The sequence below is a fragment of the Limanda limanda genome, chromosome 12, assembly GCF_963576545.1.
Source record: "Limanda limanda chromosome 12, fLimLim1.1, whole genome shotgun sequence".
Taxonomy (NCBI): domain Eukaryota; kingdom Metazoa; phylum Chordata; class Actinopteri; order Pleuronectiformes; family Pleuronectidae; genus Limanda; species Limanda limanda.
Genome location: NC_083647.1, coordinates 16,508,004 through 16,527,986, shown reverse-complemented (window position 1 = coordinate 16,527,986; position 19,983 = coordinate 16,508,004). Strand labels below are relative to the sequence as shown.

The window sequence follows — 19,983 nt, the reverse complement described above, 5'->3', positions numbered from 1 at the left end:
ACCAAAAAACTAATATCCTGAAAAACTTCAGAAAACGCTTTGATTTTTGATGTTGGACAGTGAAATCAGCATCGGTGGTGTTTATAATTAATAAATATGATAGATATATGATTAATAGATGCATGATAAATATGATAAATAAAACATTACTTCATGCAACACACTGAAACACACAGAGCTAAAACATTGACTGTCTTAATTTCAAATGATGAAAAAAAGTCATTTGAGAATTGAGAAGTAAGAAAATGTACTAAAACATTTTTGTTCTAAAAGGAGATGTGCAGCTTTGGAAAAATCAATATTTTCTCACAAATATTCCCTGCAGGGGAGTGAAGCTGTCTCTTCACTTCAAACATAAAATCATAGAGTTAGTTGTTGTTAAAAATAATATTATTGCCTTTAAATATGGAGCAATGACAACAAGATAATTGTTTATTTTGAAAATGTTTTAAAGATGTAAATAGAAATATTTTCTTTTGATAAAGATTTTATTCTCTTCCCAAAACTGCGTGTTAATACTGACAGGGATCAAAGGCTTCGATACAAATGTTACAGAGCAACCATGTTATTTAATGTTTATTTTTTTGTAGCATTTACTGGACCTGCTGACCAGAAAACTGGTCTTATATTAACTTTTTTTTTTTTTTAACTGTCAAAAATCACATCATAGTTTTAAATAATATTCAATTCATCCTCTCATCCGGACTGATTCGGCTAATACAGTCGAACAAGCTCCACTTGTCAGATTTAGACGCGGCTAAAAATAAACGGCACAAGGACCCGAGTCCCAGCTCTGACAACATGTCCAGGACCATGAAGTGATCATGTTAGAGAGCACTGCTCCACTAGAGAAACCAAAAAAAAAACGAGATGACAGTCGTAACTGCAGTTATCTACACGATGTGCATGTAGAGTCGCATACGCACACGTGGCTGAGGCACATGCAGTTCTGCTATTGGTTTAAGGTTGCCTCAGTGTGTGTGGTGTCACTGTCTGACAGCCAGCAGAGCAATGCTTTCTGTTTTGCTCTTGCATATGTCACGTATTCAATCCCCTATACATATATTACAAACATACAGTGCATATATGATTGTGTGTGTGTGTGTGTGTTTGCACGTGCAGATTGTGTGTGTGTGTGTGTGTGTGTATCTGCTGGGGATGCTCTCACCATCCCAGCTCCCGTACTCTGCCTCTGTCTCCAGCCCGTCAGGAGCAGCTTACATAAGAACAGGGCAAAAATAGCAGCTGAGAGAGGAGAGGAGGAGAGGAGGAGAGGAGGAGAGCGCTCTGCTGGCACGCACACAGTTGTAACGGGACCGCAGGGCACAGCGCTGAGTATTATCACGCACGTACACACACACACACACACACACACGCACACACACACACACACACACACACACACACACACACACACGGTGTACTTTGGTGACAGAACGGTAGAAACGATGGTCGCTGGTCATTCTTGAGTTTTGACGATGTGTTTAAGAAAAGCCAGGTTTTTGCCTCCTCGGCCTGAAGTGAGGTTGATATTCCACTGAATGACAGCACAGGGAGCTGGAGTCAGTGGGAGGTAAAAGAGAAAAGAAACTACATTAGATTGTTTCATTAGCGCTCACTCTGCCGCAGTCTAATTGGTACGCGCTGCCAAGTGCAGTGATTCCAAATTCACTTCCTATGTTTTTTCCCTCTGCGCTCAGAAGGATGCAAACAACTCTATGCAGAAACATTTCTTAATTGCAGACACTGACAATATCGTGAAATGTTTATTAGTTCATTGCCGTAATTAATAAAAAAATGTTTTTCCTCGTTAGTGAGCTCCTCTTGTTCTACATGTGTTTGATGCACCGACTGCTCTTCCTGAAATGCAGAGGGAGTGAGAGAGCTGCAGGAGGGACTTTACCTTAAAGAGGTGGAGAGGTTGGGGCTAATCTCAGCTCTTACTCTTACTTACAGATCAGTGTGTAAAAGACATGGGAGAGGAGGCCGGGTTAGGGTCAGGGGCCGGAAGAAAGGGACAAGTAGAAGTACGACACATAATGGTCGAGTCCCCTCACTTTTTTCTCGGCCTGTCGTTTCTTCCTCCGTCTCTTTCTTCTCTCTTCAGTCCTGTCCAGTTTAATTCCCGTTTTTAGCCTCCTACTGAAAACCACAAGTCCGACTAAGCCCACCCTGCTTCCTTTCACCGATCTTCAAGCACACAAATCGATATATACACATGGGATGGATGTTGGAAGGACATCAGTGAGGGGATGGGTAAAGGAAAGAGCCAGAAAAGACAACGGAATGAGGATGAATTTCAGTGAGAAGGAGGGAAGGTTTAAGTTGGAATTAGATGAAGTAGCGTTTATCCCCAACAGTGCAGTCACGAGCTGAGTGGAGCCATTTTTATTCTCGTGTGAAGGTGGAAGACCGGAAGAAATGCACATTTAAAGGAGGGCGTCGTCCCCTCATCCTCCCACCTTGTCTGATTTTTGTCTTCCAATTGTGTTGACTTTTAAATTTCCGGACTTAGGGGTGGAGCAATTAATAAATATTTTTGGCTTTTGTGGGCGTAGGTCATTGACCCCCGAGAGGCGGCGCGTGTGTGCGTGCGTCGAGTGTGCATGTGTGTGACCCGTGGCCCCTCCCCTTTTGTCCACCCCCCATTACCCTCTGCTTTCAGAGGCAAGGCTCTCATGCATAATGCAGAGAGAACAGGGAGGCTCTCATTAATAATTACTGCCGCCTTTGATGGATGGAGAAAATAACGAAGGGGGCTGTTAAAAATGGAGAGGGATGGCGGAGGGAGCAAAAAGCAGAGTATTTTTTTTTGGGGAGGTATTGTTGGTGTTGTAGTTCTTTGAGGACTGAACGCTTGTGGGGATGGATTCAGGGTTGGTATAACAAAATCAAAAGCCAGGCTGATTGTTTGGGATAGTGTTAATATTTTGATTAGGAAATAACGAGTTATCCTTCTGATGGCGGAGGCAGCTCTGAAGACGTGATTAATCTTAATTGTCTTTGTGTCAGAAACAACTATTACAACTCGAGGGTTTTTAGTCTCCTGACTTTGCTCTGATATTCCATATCTTCAAGCATTTCTTTGAGATGAAAAGAGTTCCCCGACTTGACGTTTTTTATATTTTAGATATTAAAGCTGTTCCTTTTTTTTTTCAAGGGAGAAAAAGGAGTTGTTCACCTCTAAAGAAATTAAAGCATTCACTCCATTAATTCGATGATAAATGACAGGTTGCCTTCTCAAAAATATTATGCATAATTTTATCATATAATCTTGTTCATGTAAGTTGGTGTTTGTGTGTGTGTGTGTTGGTCAGAACCTCAGGGTCAGTAGGGAAGGTCATAGGGAACAGTAACGCCACAAGACCCCTGCCAGCCAGCCAATCAGATTAAAGGCTCTGGTGGGCGGCCAATGACGGAGTGGCTCGGTGGCCTTTGATGAAGGGGCCACCATTAGCCTCGTCACTGAACAACAGCGCTGGGAGCAAGATGGCTGACATCCAGAGAAAGAGGGTGAAGGTAGAGATGGATGGAATAAAATGAGAGAAAGAAAATATGGGACATCAATCAAGAAAAACATTTTAATAAATCAAATTGGTGAATTTATGTTAACAACATAGTACAATACGAAATAAGGTCATCGGTTTGATTCAGACTGAAATATCTCAACAATTACTTGATGAATTGTAATGAAGTTTGGTGACTCATTCACGCCGCCCTCCCGATAAATCACCAGTTTTAGTTATTTCCCATCTTCCTTTATAGCCGAAATATCAGGTCAAAGTTTGTACGGTAATACAGTGACTTGGTACCTGGAAACTAATGAGGGAATCAGAATTTTCTGCAAAGTGGGAGGCACACAGTCTTTCTCGTGTTTAATGTCACTGCATTTGAAGACTGATTGCGTCAGAGCTCCAGGACTTGTCCCATATCGAAGGCTCCTTCAAACAAGGCGTAAGAATGCGTCCTTCCATTCTTGAGCAATCAAGGATCCAACGGGTTGATCCTTCGTGGGCCAACTGATCCCAGGATTACATGCCGGTGACCAAGCTAACAAGCTAGCTACGCTGCAGTACATTAAATTACTTTTCATGTCATTTAGCTTTTATCCCAAGCGACTTACAATTAGTGCATTCAACATCTATGAGGGACCTTTTTGGGGTGGGTGGGGGGGCAGGGTTTAGCATCTTGCCCAAGGAAGCTTCGGCTGCTGAGCTGCTCAACCCCCCTGAGCCACAGCCGCCCCTCCAGTAAGTAATCCAGTAAGTGCAGCCGCTCAAATTAGCTAATGTCGCTACGGTAAAGAGGGACAAGCTGGTGACGCAAATAGGAAATCCTCCGTAGATCTACTCGGTCTACTGTACGTGGCCTACATAGGTGGTGTAGACCTTTGGAGAGTCCCCTAAAGGCTGCGACCCCTCAGTTATACACAGAGTTACTTTAAGGTCATACAGGCCTCCATTATGTTTTAGGGCTGCTATTGAACATTTCAAATGTAAAATATATTATTTATATATTTTTCTCAAAGATATTAAAAGGAATATTATGTTTACACAACAGAACCTGGTGATTTGCCCACGTTTTGCACTGCACGGTTATCTCCACAACACACGTTTGAGTCCCATTTTTAATATGGTTGAAGATCATTTCCCAGAAGCTAATTATGTGAGGCAGCAGCATTAGTAATAGTGAGTTTGTAGAGGAGGTGGTGTCTGTTTGAACGAGGCCCAGATGAATACTTACAGCCATTATATCAGACTGTGTCACAGAAAGGTTGTGACGCTCCACAATGTAAGATAACATTTAATCTAAAGAGAACAAGACCTGCAGATCACATAGTCAGGGAGTTGAACGCGAATTTTGGCTGTTTTCTCCTATCCACATGAATTATTAACTTGCTGTATGTTGTTTGACAACAGGAAAACATTGAAAACTTAAATTGCCCACACATACCTTATCTCTTAAAAGAACCTGGGGGGAAACAACCCAGTGGATTTGATATGATTGCTTCAAATGTATCTGAGGATCCGAGGATACATGTCAGCTTTCAGTAGACCTGACATATTTACACCTGCTGAAGTGCAAAACATTATTTCATCACTCAGGCTATTCATTACAGATTGGAGATGGATGGTTTCATTAGTTTAAAGTTGACCTTTGTATTCAGAACAGATCAAATATCCACCCTGAAGTGTCTTTCTCGATTTTTGTGTCTTTTAGCAGATTGTGTTTTGGTTTTACAGCCATCAACGTTACTGTTCAGTCTCACCACCTTCATCATCCTCATTTTTCACCCCCAGCCTTCTGCTCAGTTCAGCAGAGGAAACTCACACAACCTCCCTGTGCACAACCTGCCAAGCAAACCTCAGATGGATAATGTCAGCAGTTTTCTGCAGAACATGGTGGAGAATTTAGCAGCTAAGAGGCCAGAAATCTCCCTCAGGGGTTGGTGGAGAGCAAAATAGAGCTAAAAAGGAAAGTGAATGTTGGACTCTTATGTATCGGAAAGAGACAGACTCAACTCCAAACGAATGCTAATGTGGATGAGTGTCTGATGTGTAAATAGGCAACTGTTTGCCAACATGTTCACATATTGGCTTTGTAAGGTGAGAATACATGTTGTTGTGTTTACAGCTTGTTTCGCTACCAACAAGTGGCCAAAAGAACAAATAGAATAGATACATAGTAAACAGATTTACATGCAGAATCCGGCCTTTAATTTGATGTCTCCTCTGATATGTATTTCTTTGGATCTTTGTTTGGAAGTCACTAACCAGCAGACAACATTTGAGCCACTTCAGTGATCGTTGCAGGAAAGAGTTATTTGTTTATTTATTTAAAGAGTCTGTTGTTTAGATGAACTTAGCCGCTTATCACCAATAGCTCTCTTGACGTCTTCATCGGTGTCTTCTACATGTATGACACCGTTTTTTCATCCTGAGAGGCTTATTTTCTGTTTGTTTTTCAAATGTTTGCGTCTTTCACATGTTAGAGACGTCATCAACAGGCCCGGATCACTTGCTGTGTTCACACATGGGCTCCTTCAGACATTCTGTGGACGTTTTTACAAAGGGCCTGACTGGAGAAACTCTGCAGAAAGTCCGGAGGATCTCAGTCTGACATTTGCATTCACACATACAGTCCCTCTGGACACGGGGTCTGGAGAATCTCCAGAGTTCAGTGCATGTCTGAAAACAGCTAAATTGGGCTGAAAGGCAACAATGTAAAAAGAAACACTGGTTTCACTGACCCCAGCCTGTAACAGAGGGCCAAATATTGAAAAAGTCAAGGATTTAGAATAGACATAGAAAAGAATGATGCTACTGTGTAACAAAAAGAAATAAAGTTTGAGTGGGAGAGATGGCGAGAGAAGAACACAGAGAAACGGCTGCCATGAAGAGAGGGCCGCGGATGCAAGAGCAGCTATTGTCGCAGCATTGTAGGATCTGAAAAGCATAGAAGTGATTGCAGCTGTTTAAGCGTCCTCACCAAGGTACACTGGGCCTGGGCCTCCTCCAAACACACTGATGTAAAGCTGATGAATATTCTGACAGTGCCACATAGATGACAAAAGCGAGGAAGAGAATGCGCCCACCTACGTGAGCCCATACACCTCCACACCGCAGGCCTCCTTAATGCAAGCCCGAATCTGCTGTGATCTCTGAATTAATTTAGCTTCATCAATTCAAGAGGCAGGATGATGACATGATTGTGAAAAGCGTTTTCATGTAATTGTTGTGGCACTTCTGCTTATCTGTGGGGAGCCTTATTTTCCCTCTGTGTGTGTTTATGCAGGTATGAGGCAGCAGGGGGACCACGGTTCTCAGTATCGTTCAGCTATTTACACATCCAGCCCCACTCAACTGGAGCTGGCATTGAAGAGCAGAGTGGTCTTCCAGCAGGTATAATAACCCCACAGCCACCACAAGGTTTCTTTATGACATTTACTCAAGCAGGGAGTTACATATAAACCAAACCATGTGAAAAGAAAAGCAGTAGCAGCAGAGCATTTATTGTAATTTGTAATTTATTATTGACACATAGCATAAATCGCATGACCCCAACGTCCTTGTTAGAGAAGTCATGATGTAAATTGTATTAACTATTTAATAATAACTTTAGATATGTAGGCAAAAACTAGAATGGCCCACAAACCTCTGCCGAGATCCCACAGACCCCTTACTAAACCACATTTAAATTGACATTGATATTTATTTGGATCTTCACGATTTAGTATCAGTTCCCATTAATGTGCCAGAATTTTTTATTCTTCAAGATCAATTAACTATTCCTGGGGAAATGTGTGAACATTTCATAAAATGTGCTATAAAACATCCTGGTTCTATACTTTATCCTTATCCACCCAAACTTGAATGGGTTCCTTGTTGGTCCGATCTTTCCGCCAGGTTTGTTTTTTTGCGTATTTCTGCTGAACGGTCAGAGGCGTAAACGGGTAACAAGAGAAGACACCAATCACAATAACTCAAACCACAGCAAATACTATAATACCACATTTGAAATCCAAGACAACGAAAATAATCATGACAAATTTAAGATAAGTGTTAAAGCGTATACAATTGTTAGAAGTACTGGTAAAAGAAAACGATAAAAGAAACATAATTAATGACTAAAACATTTTTTCTTTTGAGAGATGACTTTTAATCATATATGTTTGTGTTTAGGAAAATTATCAGCATGAACTAAACACAATTTTGCTCTACTTAAAAAGGTGTATATATATATATATGTATATCTTTTTCGGCCGTTAAATGGGATTAGGCTGTATAATGTGGAGTTGCTTCAGTTATTTGAATAACAAACAAAAGCCTCTGGAGTGGTGACCTCTCGGAGTTGGATACTCTTTAGTTAAGCAACGCCACCTCTGTTTAGTTGATCCCCACCTACATCTAATCACTGTCCCTTTCTTAAACTGAGAGAGTGGAAAAGGGGTCGATAGGTCATCAAACCTCATTTCCAAATCTCCCTTTCAGTGGCACGCGTCCCCCTTTTGTTCTTTGCATCCATCTGTCCGTCCATCTATCCGTTGATCCCTCCATCACTTCACCCTGTAAATGGTATTCATGGACAAGCTGTGGGGTGCAGAGGGGAGCAAATTATGATCGTCATGGTTACTTAGGACACCAGGGGTCAGCAGTCACGGGCCACAGAGCTGCCACGTTGCTATGACGACAACCTCCCAACCTTGGCCTTGGGCTGAGGTCAGAGGTGAGATAGGAGTCGCAGCTGGGACCAGCAAGGGGGGGAAGTGGGGTAGGAGAAGAAAGAAACCAAAAAGGAATGGAGGCAATCAGATCAGAGGCCCATGACTGACAGGCTATCAACTGACGGTGACCCCACACACACACACACACACACAATACACCATCCCTGTGTTTAAGAGGTGAAACCACAACTGAAATCTGTTAGGATGAATGATATTTAGTACAAAAAAATTGTTATAAGTACATTTCTTGACCTTGAAATAGGAGACGATAGACAATCTCACCTCAAACCCCTTTTAGCTGTAGAATTTAAAAAAAAGGTCTCATCCTTAAAAGTTGAGTTTCAAAGTTCTTTCTTGACCATGGAAACATGAATCTAACTTCTGTTTGTATACAATGAATCCCTCTAATAATTATTACAACATAATAATAGTTAAATGAACTTGAATCTTAACTTTTGAGACGATGTGACACAAAGTCTCTTGAACATTTACTCCAAAATGTCCAGATCATTAAGTAAATGGACCTTGAGGTGAGATTTTTTTCTTGAAAACAGAAGTAAAACAACAAAGGTAAGAAAAATATTTAAGTTAATTTGCTTTATTTTACACTTAATATGAAATAAAAAGGATGGGTGGAGCTGCTGCGTCTTGAAAAACTGTCTTTTTTTAATCTTCTTTTCTGGTCACAACGACGCAGAGGAGGACGGCAGAAGAAAAAAATATATCAGTTGTCTTCATTTCACACATAGCAGGGAAATATAGACATGGAAAAAATGTGCAAATGTGCACATGTTTCAGTCCTTGTTAGACGTTTCTCTGATTTAAATCCTGGTTCACCATATAGGCTCTTCTTACAGGTGCACAGAATCAGTCACCTAATATAAAACATTAAATTTATTTGGGGGAGAATTTTATTCCTGAAACATTAAAATTCTCCTCCAGCCATATATACACACGTACTTGTTGTGAGTTTCTTATGAAATTTCTTAAAGATCTGCAAGAACTAGCCCAACTTATTCTGAACATAATAAATGATATCACTTTGCCATAAGTAAACAAACGGAGTGAAAACCCAACTAAGAAAAACAGGCCTATAGGGTTTACTGTGTTAATATTACAGCAGGAACAGCAGCAGACGCTCGCACACTTACAAACACCCACAGGAGAAACAACACTGCCTCTGTTCCCTCCTTCTCTCTCCACACCAACGCTGCTGACACCACCGATCTGTCAAGCACTTCAGTGGCACCCCAGTTTCATCTGAGGGCCACTGGGACACGCGTCTTCTCAAAGCGGCTGACACACTCTGAACCAAAATGGCAGCTTCCTGCCCTGAAATGGCTGCCTTGCCGCATTGATGCTGAGTCTCAAGAACGCCCGACTTGAAAATGGCGTCTCCACGGAGCAGGGGTTCGGTTTGCATGCCTGTCCGTCGGTGTGTGTGAGGTTATGTGTGAGTTCCATCCCAAAAAAGGCTGATGCTCTCTTGACGGAAGAGAGAAAGTGCATTGGGCGGAGAAGGCGGAGGCGACCTAGAATGACCAGAGATCGTCTGTCGTCACGAAATCCAGATTCAGCCCCGATGCCAGCCCTCTGCCACGCTCTCATGTAGCACACACACACACACACACACACACACACACACACACACACACACACACACACACACAGACATACATTTGGCACATACACGCACAGCCCAATGAATAATTAACCCAAACGAAGAGTCTCTTCTGCAGGGCTTTCAGTTTCTTAACTTCAGCTTTCGGAGAGGAGGAGGTTGGGGGGATGGAGGGGGGGGTGAGGCGGAGGGAGGGAGGGTGAGGCAGAAAAGCTTGTTTAAGCGCGAGAGCAGCGAGGGGGAGGAGAGGGAGCAGGGGGGAGAGGAGAAGGGAGTTCTCTATAATGAAATTTGAAATTTGCAGAACATCAAAGGCTTCTGTAGCCGAGCCTCTGTGGCAGCGGAGCAGAGAGGAGGAGTGCATCTCTCTTTCTCTCCCTCCGTCTGCCCCTTCTCTCACTCTCTCTTTCCCTCCATCCCTCCCTTTTTTTTTCTGCTAAAATGTGTCTCCCCAGAGCTGGGTGGGGGGGGGTGAGTGGAGGGTTAGAGAGAAGGGATGGGAAGAGTTGATTAGGAGGAGAGTGCGGGGTGGGGGTGGGGGTGGGTCAGAGATGGGTTAGGGTTTGGAGAGAAAAACGGGAGAACAGGGGTTGTGTGTGTGTGTGTGTGTGTGTGTGTGTGTGTGTGTGTGTGTGTGTGTGTGTGTGTGTGTGTGTGTGTGTGTGCGTGTGCGTGTGCGTGTGTGTGTGTGTGTGGAACAATAGGCTTTATCAAGCCAGCTTGAATATTGTGTCTGTCACACATGCATGTGTGTAGGGCCTTGGAGGGGTGAGTGTGCCCTCTGATAAGGCATCCTAACTTAATGAGCTTGAAAGGGGGATGGAGGGGGGGGGGCGAGCAGGGGTTTGGATGATGTGTGAAAAAAAAACAAAAACGGGGAATCGTTGGAGGCTAGAAGTCTCGAGGAGAAGCCCTGGGGTTTTATTTAAAAGGGGGCACAGCATCAGCAGGTTTTTGTAAATCAGGCTCGAAGTCGCACAAGCTTTCGTCTCTGGTTTTGGAAAGTGTTCAAGAGTCGGATTTGCTCGTCCAACTCGTCCCCGGCTCTCACGCGTTCCAGTCTGTCTGGGTTTTTTTTACACCGAAATCTCAATGGTTTTGATTGTGTGCCAAACTTACTGCTGATAACGAGACCAAAACAAGACGGCGATAGAAAATCCTACCGGTTTAATTTTCTGAAATAACTTTTCTTTTGGAATCGCTGAAAGGCGTTTCTGACTGATCTCTGCGGTTTTTTTTTTCCGTTTACAGATGTTGAGCAACTTGTCGTCTGCCCTGGAAAAGAACAGACACGAATATCAAAAACCCCAAAAAATATTGCAGCGCGCACCCGCCTCGCTCGGAGACTGAAGTGCGTGCGTCATCTTCTCCCTCTCGAAATGTAGGAGTGTTGGCTTCCTCGCTCACAAAATGTAGGCGCGCTCGCTGAAGATTAGAGCCCAGCTAAAATGGATGCCTGACCCGCGCTGAGAGAGAGAAAGAGAGATGAAAAAAAACCCCTCTTCATCCTCTGTGCATAGACAGACACGCGGAGGGAATAGACATCCTTTAGCACACACACACACACACACACACACACACACACACAGTCATAGTGATGTACATGGCTCTTTTCACGTGTTGGGCATTTTATAGATCCTCACAGCAACAAGAAGCACAGTGACCGCATCACCACCTTTTTCTCTCTTTCAGACCATTCTGTTCTATTTCACTCTTTCACTACTGTTTCCATTCCATCACTCTCTCTCTGCAATCTCCCATGCTCCTCTCCTCCTTCACTTTGCTCCCTCTCTCCCCTGCGTGTCTCTGCACCATCTCGGTGTCTCTTTTCTCTCCCTGTCCGTCTTTCTCCTTCACCCTCTCTCCCTCTCTCTCTCTCTCTCTCTCTCTTCCTGAGGTCATTGAGGGCAAGCGTGGCGCAGCGGACGAGTTGATAAGTATCATGTCGGGGCCATTTCATGTGTTTTCAGTCACAGACACATTCCGTGTACCGGCGTTAGGGTTTTTACATTTTTTAGATGTTGAAGTTTTTTTTGTGTGCACGCTTGTTCTGTTGTGCGGCTGCGGAGAACGAAAGCGATCGCCGTTCTGCCTCAATGTCTTTTGTCTTTAAAATCTGAGTTACAGTAACTAAAGGCTTTATTTAACTCCAGCTTTAGGGATTTTGTCTTTTCATTTACATCGTACAGAGGATCTTCCATTTCACGGCAAAGGGAACACAGGGGATTGGAGGGAAAACGTGTGACGAAGGCCTTCAGCCACACTTAAAATAAAAATGTTCCAATGTTTTATAATTCTATTTATTGTTTATTGTATATTATATATTTCTGTTCCTGGCTGCAGCGACTAACAAAAACCCAATTTTCCCACCGTGGATCAATAAAGTATTTCTGATACTGATATCAACGAGATAATAGATTTTGTAAAGTGATATTGATTCTTCAACATAGTAAAAGATATAAGAATTTGCCTGTAGATGCTTGGTAAATCTCGCACAAAATTGTTTTCCAACTCGTACTTAATTATTGTTGTGCCTGTTAAGCAAATTTGATTTTAAATTTTAAATCAAGTCAGAGACGACTAAAAGAAATTAAAATAAATTCAGCGGTAGAGGTGAAAAGACGTAATAAACCATACACTAGTTACAGGAGTGGATTAATGGGTGATTACATAAATCACCGAATTGAGGTCATATCCCTTTTCAAATGTCTCCGCCATGAGTCATCGGGTGTCACAAACTCTCTTCCCCACCACTCCAGCCGTGGGCCTTCCGACAGGAAAAAAAAAAAAAGACGAAGAGAGCGAAACAAGACAGTGGGTTAAAGGAAGAGAGGAGAGCGTATATTTTTTGTACTCCTCCTTCTCCTCCCCTTTCTTCTCCCTCCACCGCCACCTCAACCCTCTCTCAGGGTGTCACGTCCTATTTGTGTCCCGGGGCTGACTCTGGTGATGGCGATGGCGAGAGGGGGCTCTCTCTCTCTCTCTCTCTCTTTCTCTCTTGCTCTCTCTCGCTTGGCTGGATAGCAGGGACGACTTTGGGGCACGAATAGATGGTCTGTGTTCACATGGGGAGGAAGAGAGAGAGAGACAGAGAATGGGAGAGAATCAGCAATGGAGGGAGATGGAGAGATTCAGAAAGGTAGAGAGAGGGAGAGAGAGAGGGAGAGAGAGAGAGATGCACCCGTTCAGCCATGTCTTTGACAGGGGAGTCTTTCCGACAGGCGTGAAGAAAGGAAGGGCTGACTGGGCTGAGTGAGCGCAGCCCTGGACACACACACACACACACACACACACACACACACACACACACACACACACAAACATGTTCTAGTCACTTAAGTGGACATTGCATTGACTTGAATTCATTCCCTCAAGATTAAACTCAGTATTACGACCACTCTTAATCTTAACTATAATCATTAACCAGTCACCATGTCTTAACCTTGCAATGTCGCCATGATGTTACTGCATTGTGGGGACCTGCAGGAGGCGAGTCCCCACAAGGCGTGTTTTTATGACACCACAATTGAGCAGGACGTACACACACTCACACACACACACACACACTCACTCACACACACACACTCCCACATGACGCATCCCTTGGTTTCACTCCTCACCCACACACATATACACATATACCCAAATTTGTACGTCATCAGCGGCCTCAAAATGCTCGACTTGATGACGTCTATTTCCCTTCTGCAAATTCCCTCCATCTTTGCCATTGTTACCCTCCACCTCCTTCCCTCCATTTCTCTGCTGCTGCTGCTGCTGCTGCAGTGAGAGAGAAAGAGAGAAAGCAAAGCCACATAAGGTTATACACAGTGGTGTGACGCCATGCATTCTGATTTATAGATCTAAAATGGCCGCCGTGTTGTGACTGCTGTAGAGGGTTGGTTGGATGGAGAGCGGGCGAGGGAGTGGTGTGGTGGGGGGGTTTAGCGCTTGCTTGGAACAGCAGAACCTTTTTTCTTGGACGTAGTGTTCTCCTCACATGAAGCAGCACCCCCGCGCCCCGGAGGCTTCACTGTACTCTGGTCGGGTGGTGATGACTGATTAATTAGGCCATGGTGCACTGGTCTCCATGCATGTGTGTGTGGGGCGTTTTATACCACAGTGCTGTTGGATGTTAGCAGACTCACACACACTGTGCGTTTGAGAGGTAAATACGCCGGCGCGTGGCGAGCGCTGGGTTCGTGCTCCACGTTGGTGCGTGGACGCCGGGTCCTTCCTGCAGGGAGATTAGAGCCCTCACATTGTAGCGGCAGCCACTGAGGACTTGGAGGTCAGCTGCTGCCTCAGCCTCTCTGTGGGGCGCGGAGCTTTGATTTACTGACTCCACTGCATCACCTCCAGCAAACACACACACACACACACTAACATGTACACATACACACACACACACCTAATACCACACTGCCTCCATGTGGACAAAATCACACATTACCCTCCTGCCCCTCACTGACAGCACTTCCTCTTAAAAATGACATGACACTTTTTCTTTTTAGAAATAGCATGCACAGTTCCAGCCGCCCTGGGTGATGGGGTTGCCGACTGCAAACAACAGTTCTGGACAAAATAATTAATTTGGTTATTCTTGTTCCAGCATCAGCGAAAGACGTGTTCATGAAAGGTGGTCCTTCTCTGTGACTCGTGTTTTCCTCAGCTACTTCAGCAGGAAACATCTCATCTGTCTTCATGAGATTCAATTCGAAATACTGGGAGATTTTAAAACAAAAAGATAAACAGACTGTTCACAAACAAATACAGTAGATGGCTCGGTACTTTTTCTCTGACCTTTTTAAAAATATTATCCTCCTGGGTAGATTTGAAATGATATTAGGACACAAAGTAGAGGTTATTTTATTGATTTAACATTTAGAGATACTGTTTTTAAATTAGATTTCTTTCAGGGTTCTGTATACTGGATTTTATTCCTGACAGAAGTATTTTAACGGAGGCCTTCTAGAGCAGCTTCAGGTGACATTGATGTGACTCCTCAGGAGATGAGTCACTGTTGCTGCTTTAATGATGTGAAACATTCACATGATTCAAAATAAAGTGGATCCTAGCCGGCATTAATACCAATGGGAGATTTTGAGCCAGTTGGTTTGAAGCAATAAAATAACTAAGAGAGACTTTGACAAGATGCACGAAGCTGAACCGGAGGCTCACGTTGATCCAGTTTCATACCAAGAGACTAAACTCATCTGATTTGTGGCTCATCCAGGGACAGTATACATTTTCTTCAGGCGTTCTTGATACTTGTTGACCACTTGGTGGCAGCAAAGCAACCTTTCAACATAACATTGAGTCAACCCGTAGAGTTGAGATCATTTCAGCACAGCAGCTCATCACGTTGACATGGAAGATATTGATCCATAAGGAGTCAACTTTATTGCCCACCTCTTGTCTTTAAATTGAGCTATCTCCTGGAGGAGATATCTGGCTCATTGGCTGTGAAGTTCTCCACCATACCAGCTAGTCTCTTACTTTGTCTGTGTGTACTCCGATGCAGGTAGTGTATTGTGAGTTTATTGGAGGTTTTTTACTGAAAACATTTGCTGCTGGAAAAAAGTAAGAGAGCAATGAGAGTGAAACAAATCAGGAACATTGTGGTTGACGGAACCAAAACTACGAGCTAACATCTGCAAAGTATGATCATGAATATTTCCGCCCAGGAGGTTATGGTTTTGTCTGAGTTTGTTGCTTTGTTTGTCTTTTAGTCAGCAGGATTACGCAAAAACTACTGTTACCACAAAGCTTGGTGGAAGAATGTTGTTCAGGTCAAGAAAGGAATCCAGGAATTCCACTTTCTGTGTATTGTGAGATTCGTCCGTTTTCTCATACAGAGAAAAATGCATAGATCTTGATGAAGGAAACTGACATTTGTACGGGACCATTATTTGATTTTGTCCAATTGGGTGCAGATATAAATAAAAATCTGCATCAAGAGAATTCAAAGTAGTTTTATAAAGGGACTGCTGGGCCTTGGCAGAGATGTGTTCTGTAGTCGGTGCCATTATAGTTCTCTGTGGGTTCATCCCATCGCTTACTAGTAACAACTTTTACATTTCACATCATTTGAGCCATTGTTCATGTCAAACTATTGATTATCGCAGCTTCCTCCCGGAACATATGCCTGCTGAAAATCATTCCTTCACTTTGCCAAAGGATTAAATGCCATATTCACCATATTTCTGCAAATAGATCATCTTAACAATGTGCTTAAAAAAGTGGATTATACTGCTTTTGTATTTAAATAAGTCTTTCGTGTACGTTTCTTTTAAGACACTCTTCCTGCCTTACAAATTTGTCCGCATGGAATCCATTGTAACCTCTGTGTAAACCCCCTGTTCCCAGCCACCATAAATGAGCAAGCTACCAAACTCAAACATCAAATTTCAAAGTTCTGCAGTTCTACCACCTTCAGATGAACAGTTGTCCCGACGGCATCCCTGAGTGTATCATCGAGAGACAGTGTGTATGCTGAAGTCTGGTAAGAGCAGGTTGAGACGGGTTTGAGGAACATTTTGTTTCGGTATCGCGGTGCTCGCTGAACTCTGCCAGTCGACGCCTCCGCAGAGTCGAGCTCCTCGGTGCGGCGCTGTTCTAAGGTGCAGCGCGCTACATGCAAGCTACTTGTTGCCCACAGACGATCCTCAGTGCACCTACAATGTGCTGCTCTCTGGAGCACTGATCTACAGAGGGCTGAGCATTTGTATTATTAGATAGAAAGAACCACTCAGCACAGCAGGTACACCTTTGATACATCTGTCAGAGGTGTTTATTGTGTGTATGTGTGCTTCTTTCTCTTTTTTTTTAAAGTGCATTTGAAGCCTCCTCTCGGGATGTTTAGAAAAGTGTAAGTGTGAAGGAGTCTTGAGGAGTTCTCAAAGAGAGCGGATACGCTTTGATGCGTCGTCCCACGGAGAGCGCCACAGAGGCAAGCCGCGCTGCAGAAGAAAGACAGAGAGATGTTCCTTTCTTCTGTCACTCAATCACCCTGCTTTCTAGTTGAGGAGCACAAACTCTTTACTGTATTAGTGATAGGTATCGAAAGTTCACATCCAATACTCTACAGAATACACCACTTAAAAGCTGTGCTCGTTCTGGGGAGGATGAGTTGAATCCTTGCCAAGACTTTGGTGACGGAAACGGTTTGCAGGAACACTTTGCTGCATTTAAAACCGAATTATACTTGTTTTAATTTGTTCATATCTAATTTAAACAGAAAGTACACTTTGAATTACTTCTTACACAGGAAATTATTTTTGTATATTTATGCTTCAAAACATAGACTATATATAAAGATGGACGACATGTCTCCACTTCCTCCTACTATCTAAAAATTAAAAGTTAAACAAGTCTGCCCAGTTGCAACCGACGGAAGTAGTCATAGTTCTGTGGTCCCGCCTACACACTTGTTCGACCAATCGCAAGTCAGTCTTTGCTGTCAATCATGACGTTTATCCTGTTTTGTGTGGCATAGAATAATTAGAACTTGAACTAACTTCAGTGTGATAAGACTGAAATGACAGAAACTTTCTCGGAGGATTTTTTTGTTTTTAAATTTGCTTTTACTTTTTAGTTTAGTCCACATCCCTTCTTCTAACATAGAGGAGGGAGGCCTTATGACATGTACTGCAGCCAGCCACCAGGTGGCAATCAAGACTCTTTGGCTTTACTTTTGAGGAGCTGTCCTGCCGTCCATCTTTATTTACACTCAGGATGTTGATTTCTAAAGAAACATTCTTGCCTGTCGATTTAGTTACAATTAGTTTTTGTTATTCATTTTGATCAGTTAACAACAAAAATTGTATTTTTTTTAATGATTTATGTTTGTATTTTTACCCCCAGGAGTTGGATAAAAAAGGCTTCGGCCCCATCACGACAGAGATCCGGGAGGGGCAGAAGTTTTACTACGCTGAGGACTATCACCAGCAGTACCTGAAGAAAGTACCGAAAGGTTTCTGTGGCCTCAAAGGCACCGGAGTCTCGTGTCCCATCGGAGCCACAGAGGATGAAGTGTGAGAATACATTTAGAGAAGGGATCAGGTGATGGATAAGTATTTTTGTATGGGTACTAATGTTGTCATTTACTGTTATTATATTTATGAATATTCCTAATGTATGTGTAAGTATTATTATCTTAAGATCATGTAAAATCATTACTTATTACCAAGTCCTCAATAAGTGCTCACTTGTTGTCAGTCTTGAGAACACAGTGTATAGTAAGGTAGTTGTCTTTGTGTAGCACTGTTCAGATTCAAACTGATTGATGTACAATATACTAATAAGAAATTAATAATAAAAGAAGATAGATAATAAATATAAGAATTAAGCTTTTAAGATACAGCAGTGTCTGTTGGATTGTAGTAGCTTTCAGCTTCCACTGGGTGGCGACATTTCTCAAAAGATAGCTGCTGTGGCAAAGAAAATAATCTACAGTTTGTGGATTGAAAGAACATGTATCAACCTCACTGGCTTCAAAACCAGCACATCCTCTTTTCTATTCTTTTTTACATCCATCCTAAAGCCAGAACACAGTGTGAATTCAGACGTTATTGTCAAAGTAACGATTCATAAGATTTATTAAATTCAGATTTTAATATAAGGTTTATTTTACAAACAAGGTCAACACAATAAGCTTTACTTCAATGCTGTTTTGGATTGCTCTCATAATTTCGTCATAAATAACTGAGGCGTATGAAGTAATCTCAATCAAAACAGACATTTTGTGTGTGTTCATGCAGGCAGGTGTCTGACCTTATGTGTGTGTGTGTGTATCACTGTTTCTATGAGGGACAAATGGATATGACTCACTGCGACAGACACACACATTTCAGAGTCTACTCATTCTGAATTGCACAATGACACACCCGAGGCACTCGTGTATGCAATATGATAAACGTTTTGCTTAATCTCCCGCTCCACTCCCCCCGCCACAACCGGTAATTATGAATAAAAGTCCTATTTTACATCATATAATTATATATCACGGAGCAACCGTCAGTAACCGAACAAGCTTTGTGTGCCTCTCTTGTTATAATTAAACATTAACACACGCATTAACCTGACATTTTTTGAAAAAAATTAAAATCACACTCATGGTTTGACTCCAAAATACAGAGATGATATCTGGGGAGAAAAAAGCTTCTCGGTCGACCACAGTCGTGTGATTCACCCCGCTCTTGTTTTTCCCCCTCCCTCTCTTCTATCTATCTTTCTCTGTGTGTATGTGTCACATCCTGACACCTGTGTGTAGGTGTGGACCAGGGCACAGGTGCAGGTGCAACCTCTCAGGGCCTATTTTAATATTGGGACAGATATTTTTGCATGTGCCTGCATGCAGCAGCCTCTGTATTTGTGTGCTTGTGTCTGTGCGTGTGTGCGTGTGTGTGTGTGTGTGTGTGTGTGTGCGTGTGTGTGTGTGCCGGGGCGTGTGAAGCTGCGGCTTGCTTGATCGAACCACGCTGAGTGACATGTGGTTGTGCCAGCTAGCTGTTTTCCAGCCCGTCTGTATTTTTTGCATGCTGTTGTGTTTCGACGAGTGTGCGAGAGGAGATAACCTTTCTAATAAAAGCCAGCTTCACTTCTATGATGGCGTGAACGCTTTAATCGCATGAAGAATCAGTTTTTCCACCATCTGCAATGATATCTGACTCCACCGCACGGCATGATTCTTATTTCTGCCACATTAGAAAGGCGTTAAATGAAGATGCAAAGGTCACGAGTCAATAATATGTAGGAAGAGCACTTACAAGTAGCTGCATGTGTAAGTGCGTGTTTTCTGTGTATTCCTTTTGTGATAGAGTAAAATGGGGGCATGGAAACACATGGTACTCTCATATCCACGCATCCACACACAAACACAGTGAGACAGGGCAGGACACGCACCAGGCTGTTGACAGAGCCTATTGTTTGCAGATGGGCCTTCAGTGGCCCCACAGCTGGCCACAAAGACCACAGCACTCCGGCTCGCTGCTGCGCCTCTCACCGACCGATGTTCGCTCACCCCGAAGAGAGGAGGTGGCTCGGGGGCACATGGGCGCCGCCATGTTGGTGAATTTAATATCTTACTGTATTAAACTCTTATATACACTCCTCTTTTCTCCGGCGTTCCCTGTCTTCC

The 19,983-nt window shown here is 43.1% G+C and overlaps 1 protein-coding gene across 1 annotated transcript in view; it reads left to right on the top strand.

Moving 5' to 3' along the window:
* Positions 1 to 17,882, top strand: part of msrab (methionine sulfoxide reductase Ab) — a 35,511-nt gene extending 17,629 nt beyond the window's left edge. Inside the window, exons 5-6 of the mRNA XM_061083259.1 lie at positions 6,796 to 6,902; positions 17,709 to 17,882. Of these exons, the coding sequence (XP_060939242.1) occupies positions 6,796 to 6,902; positions 17,709 to 17,882 (281 nt within the window). The remainder of the gene's footprint in view (positions 1 to 6,795; positions 6,903 to 17,708) is intronic.
* Positions 17,883 to 19,983: the final 2,101 nt, after the last annotated feature.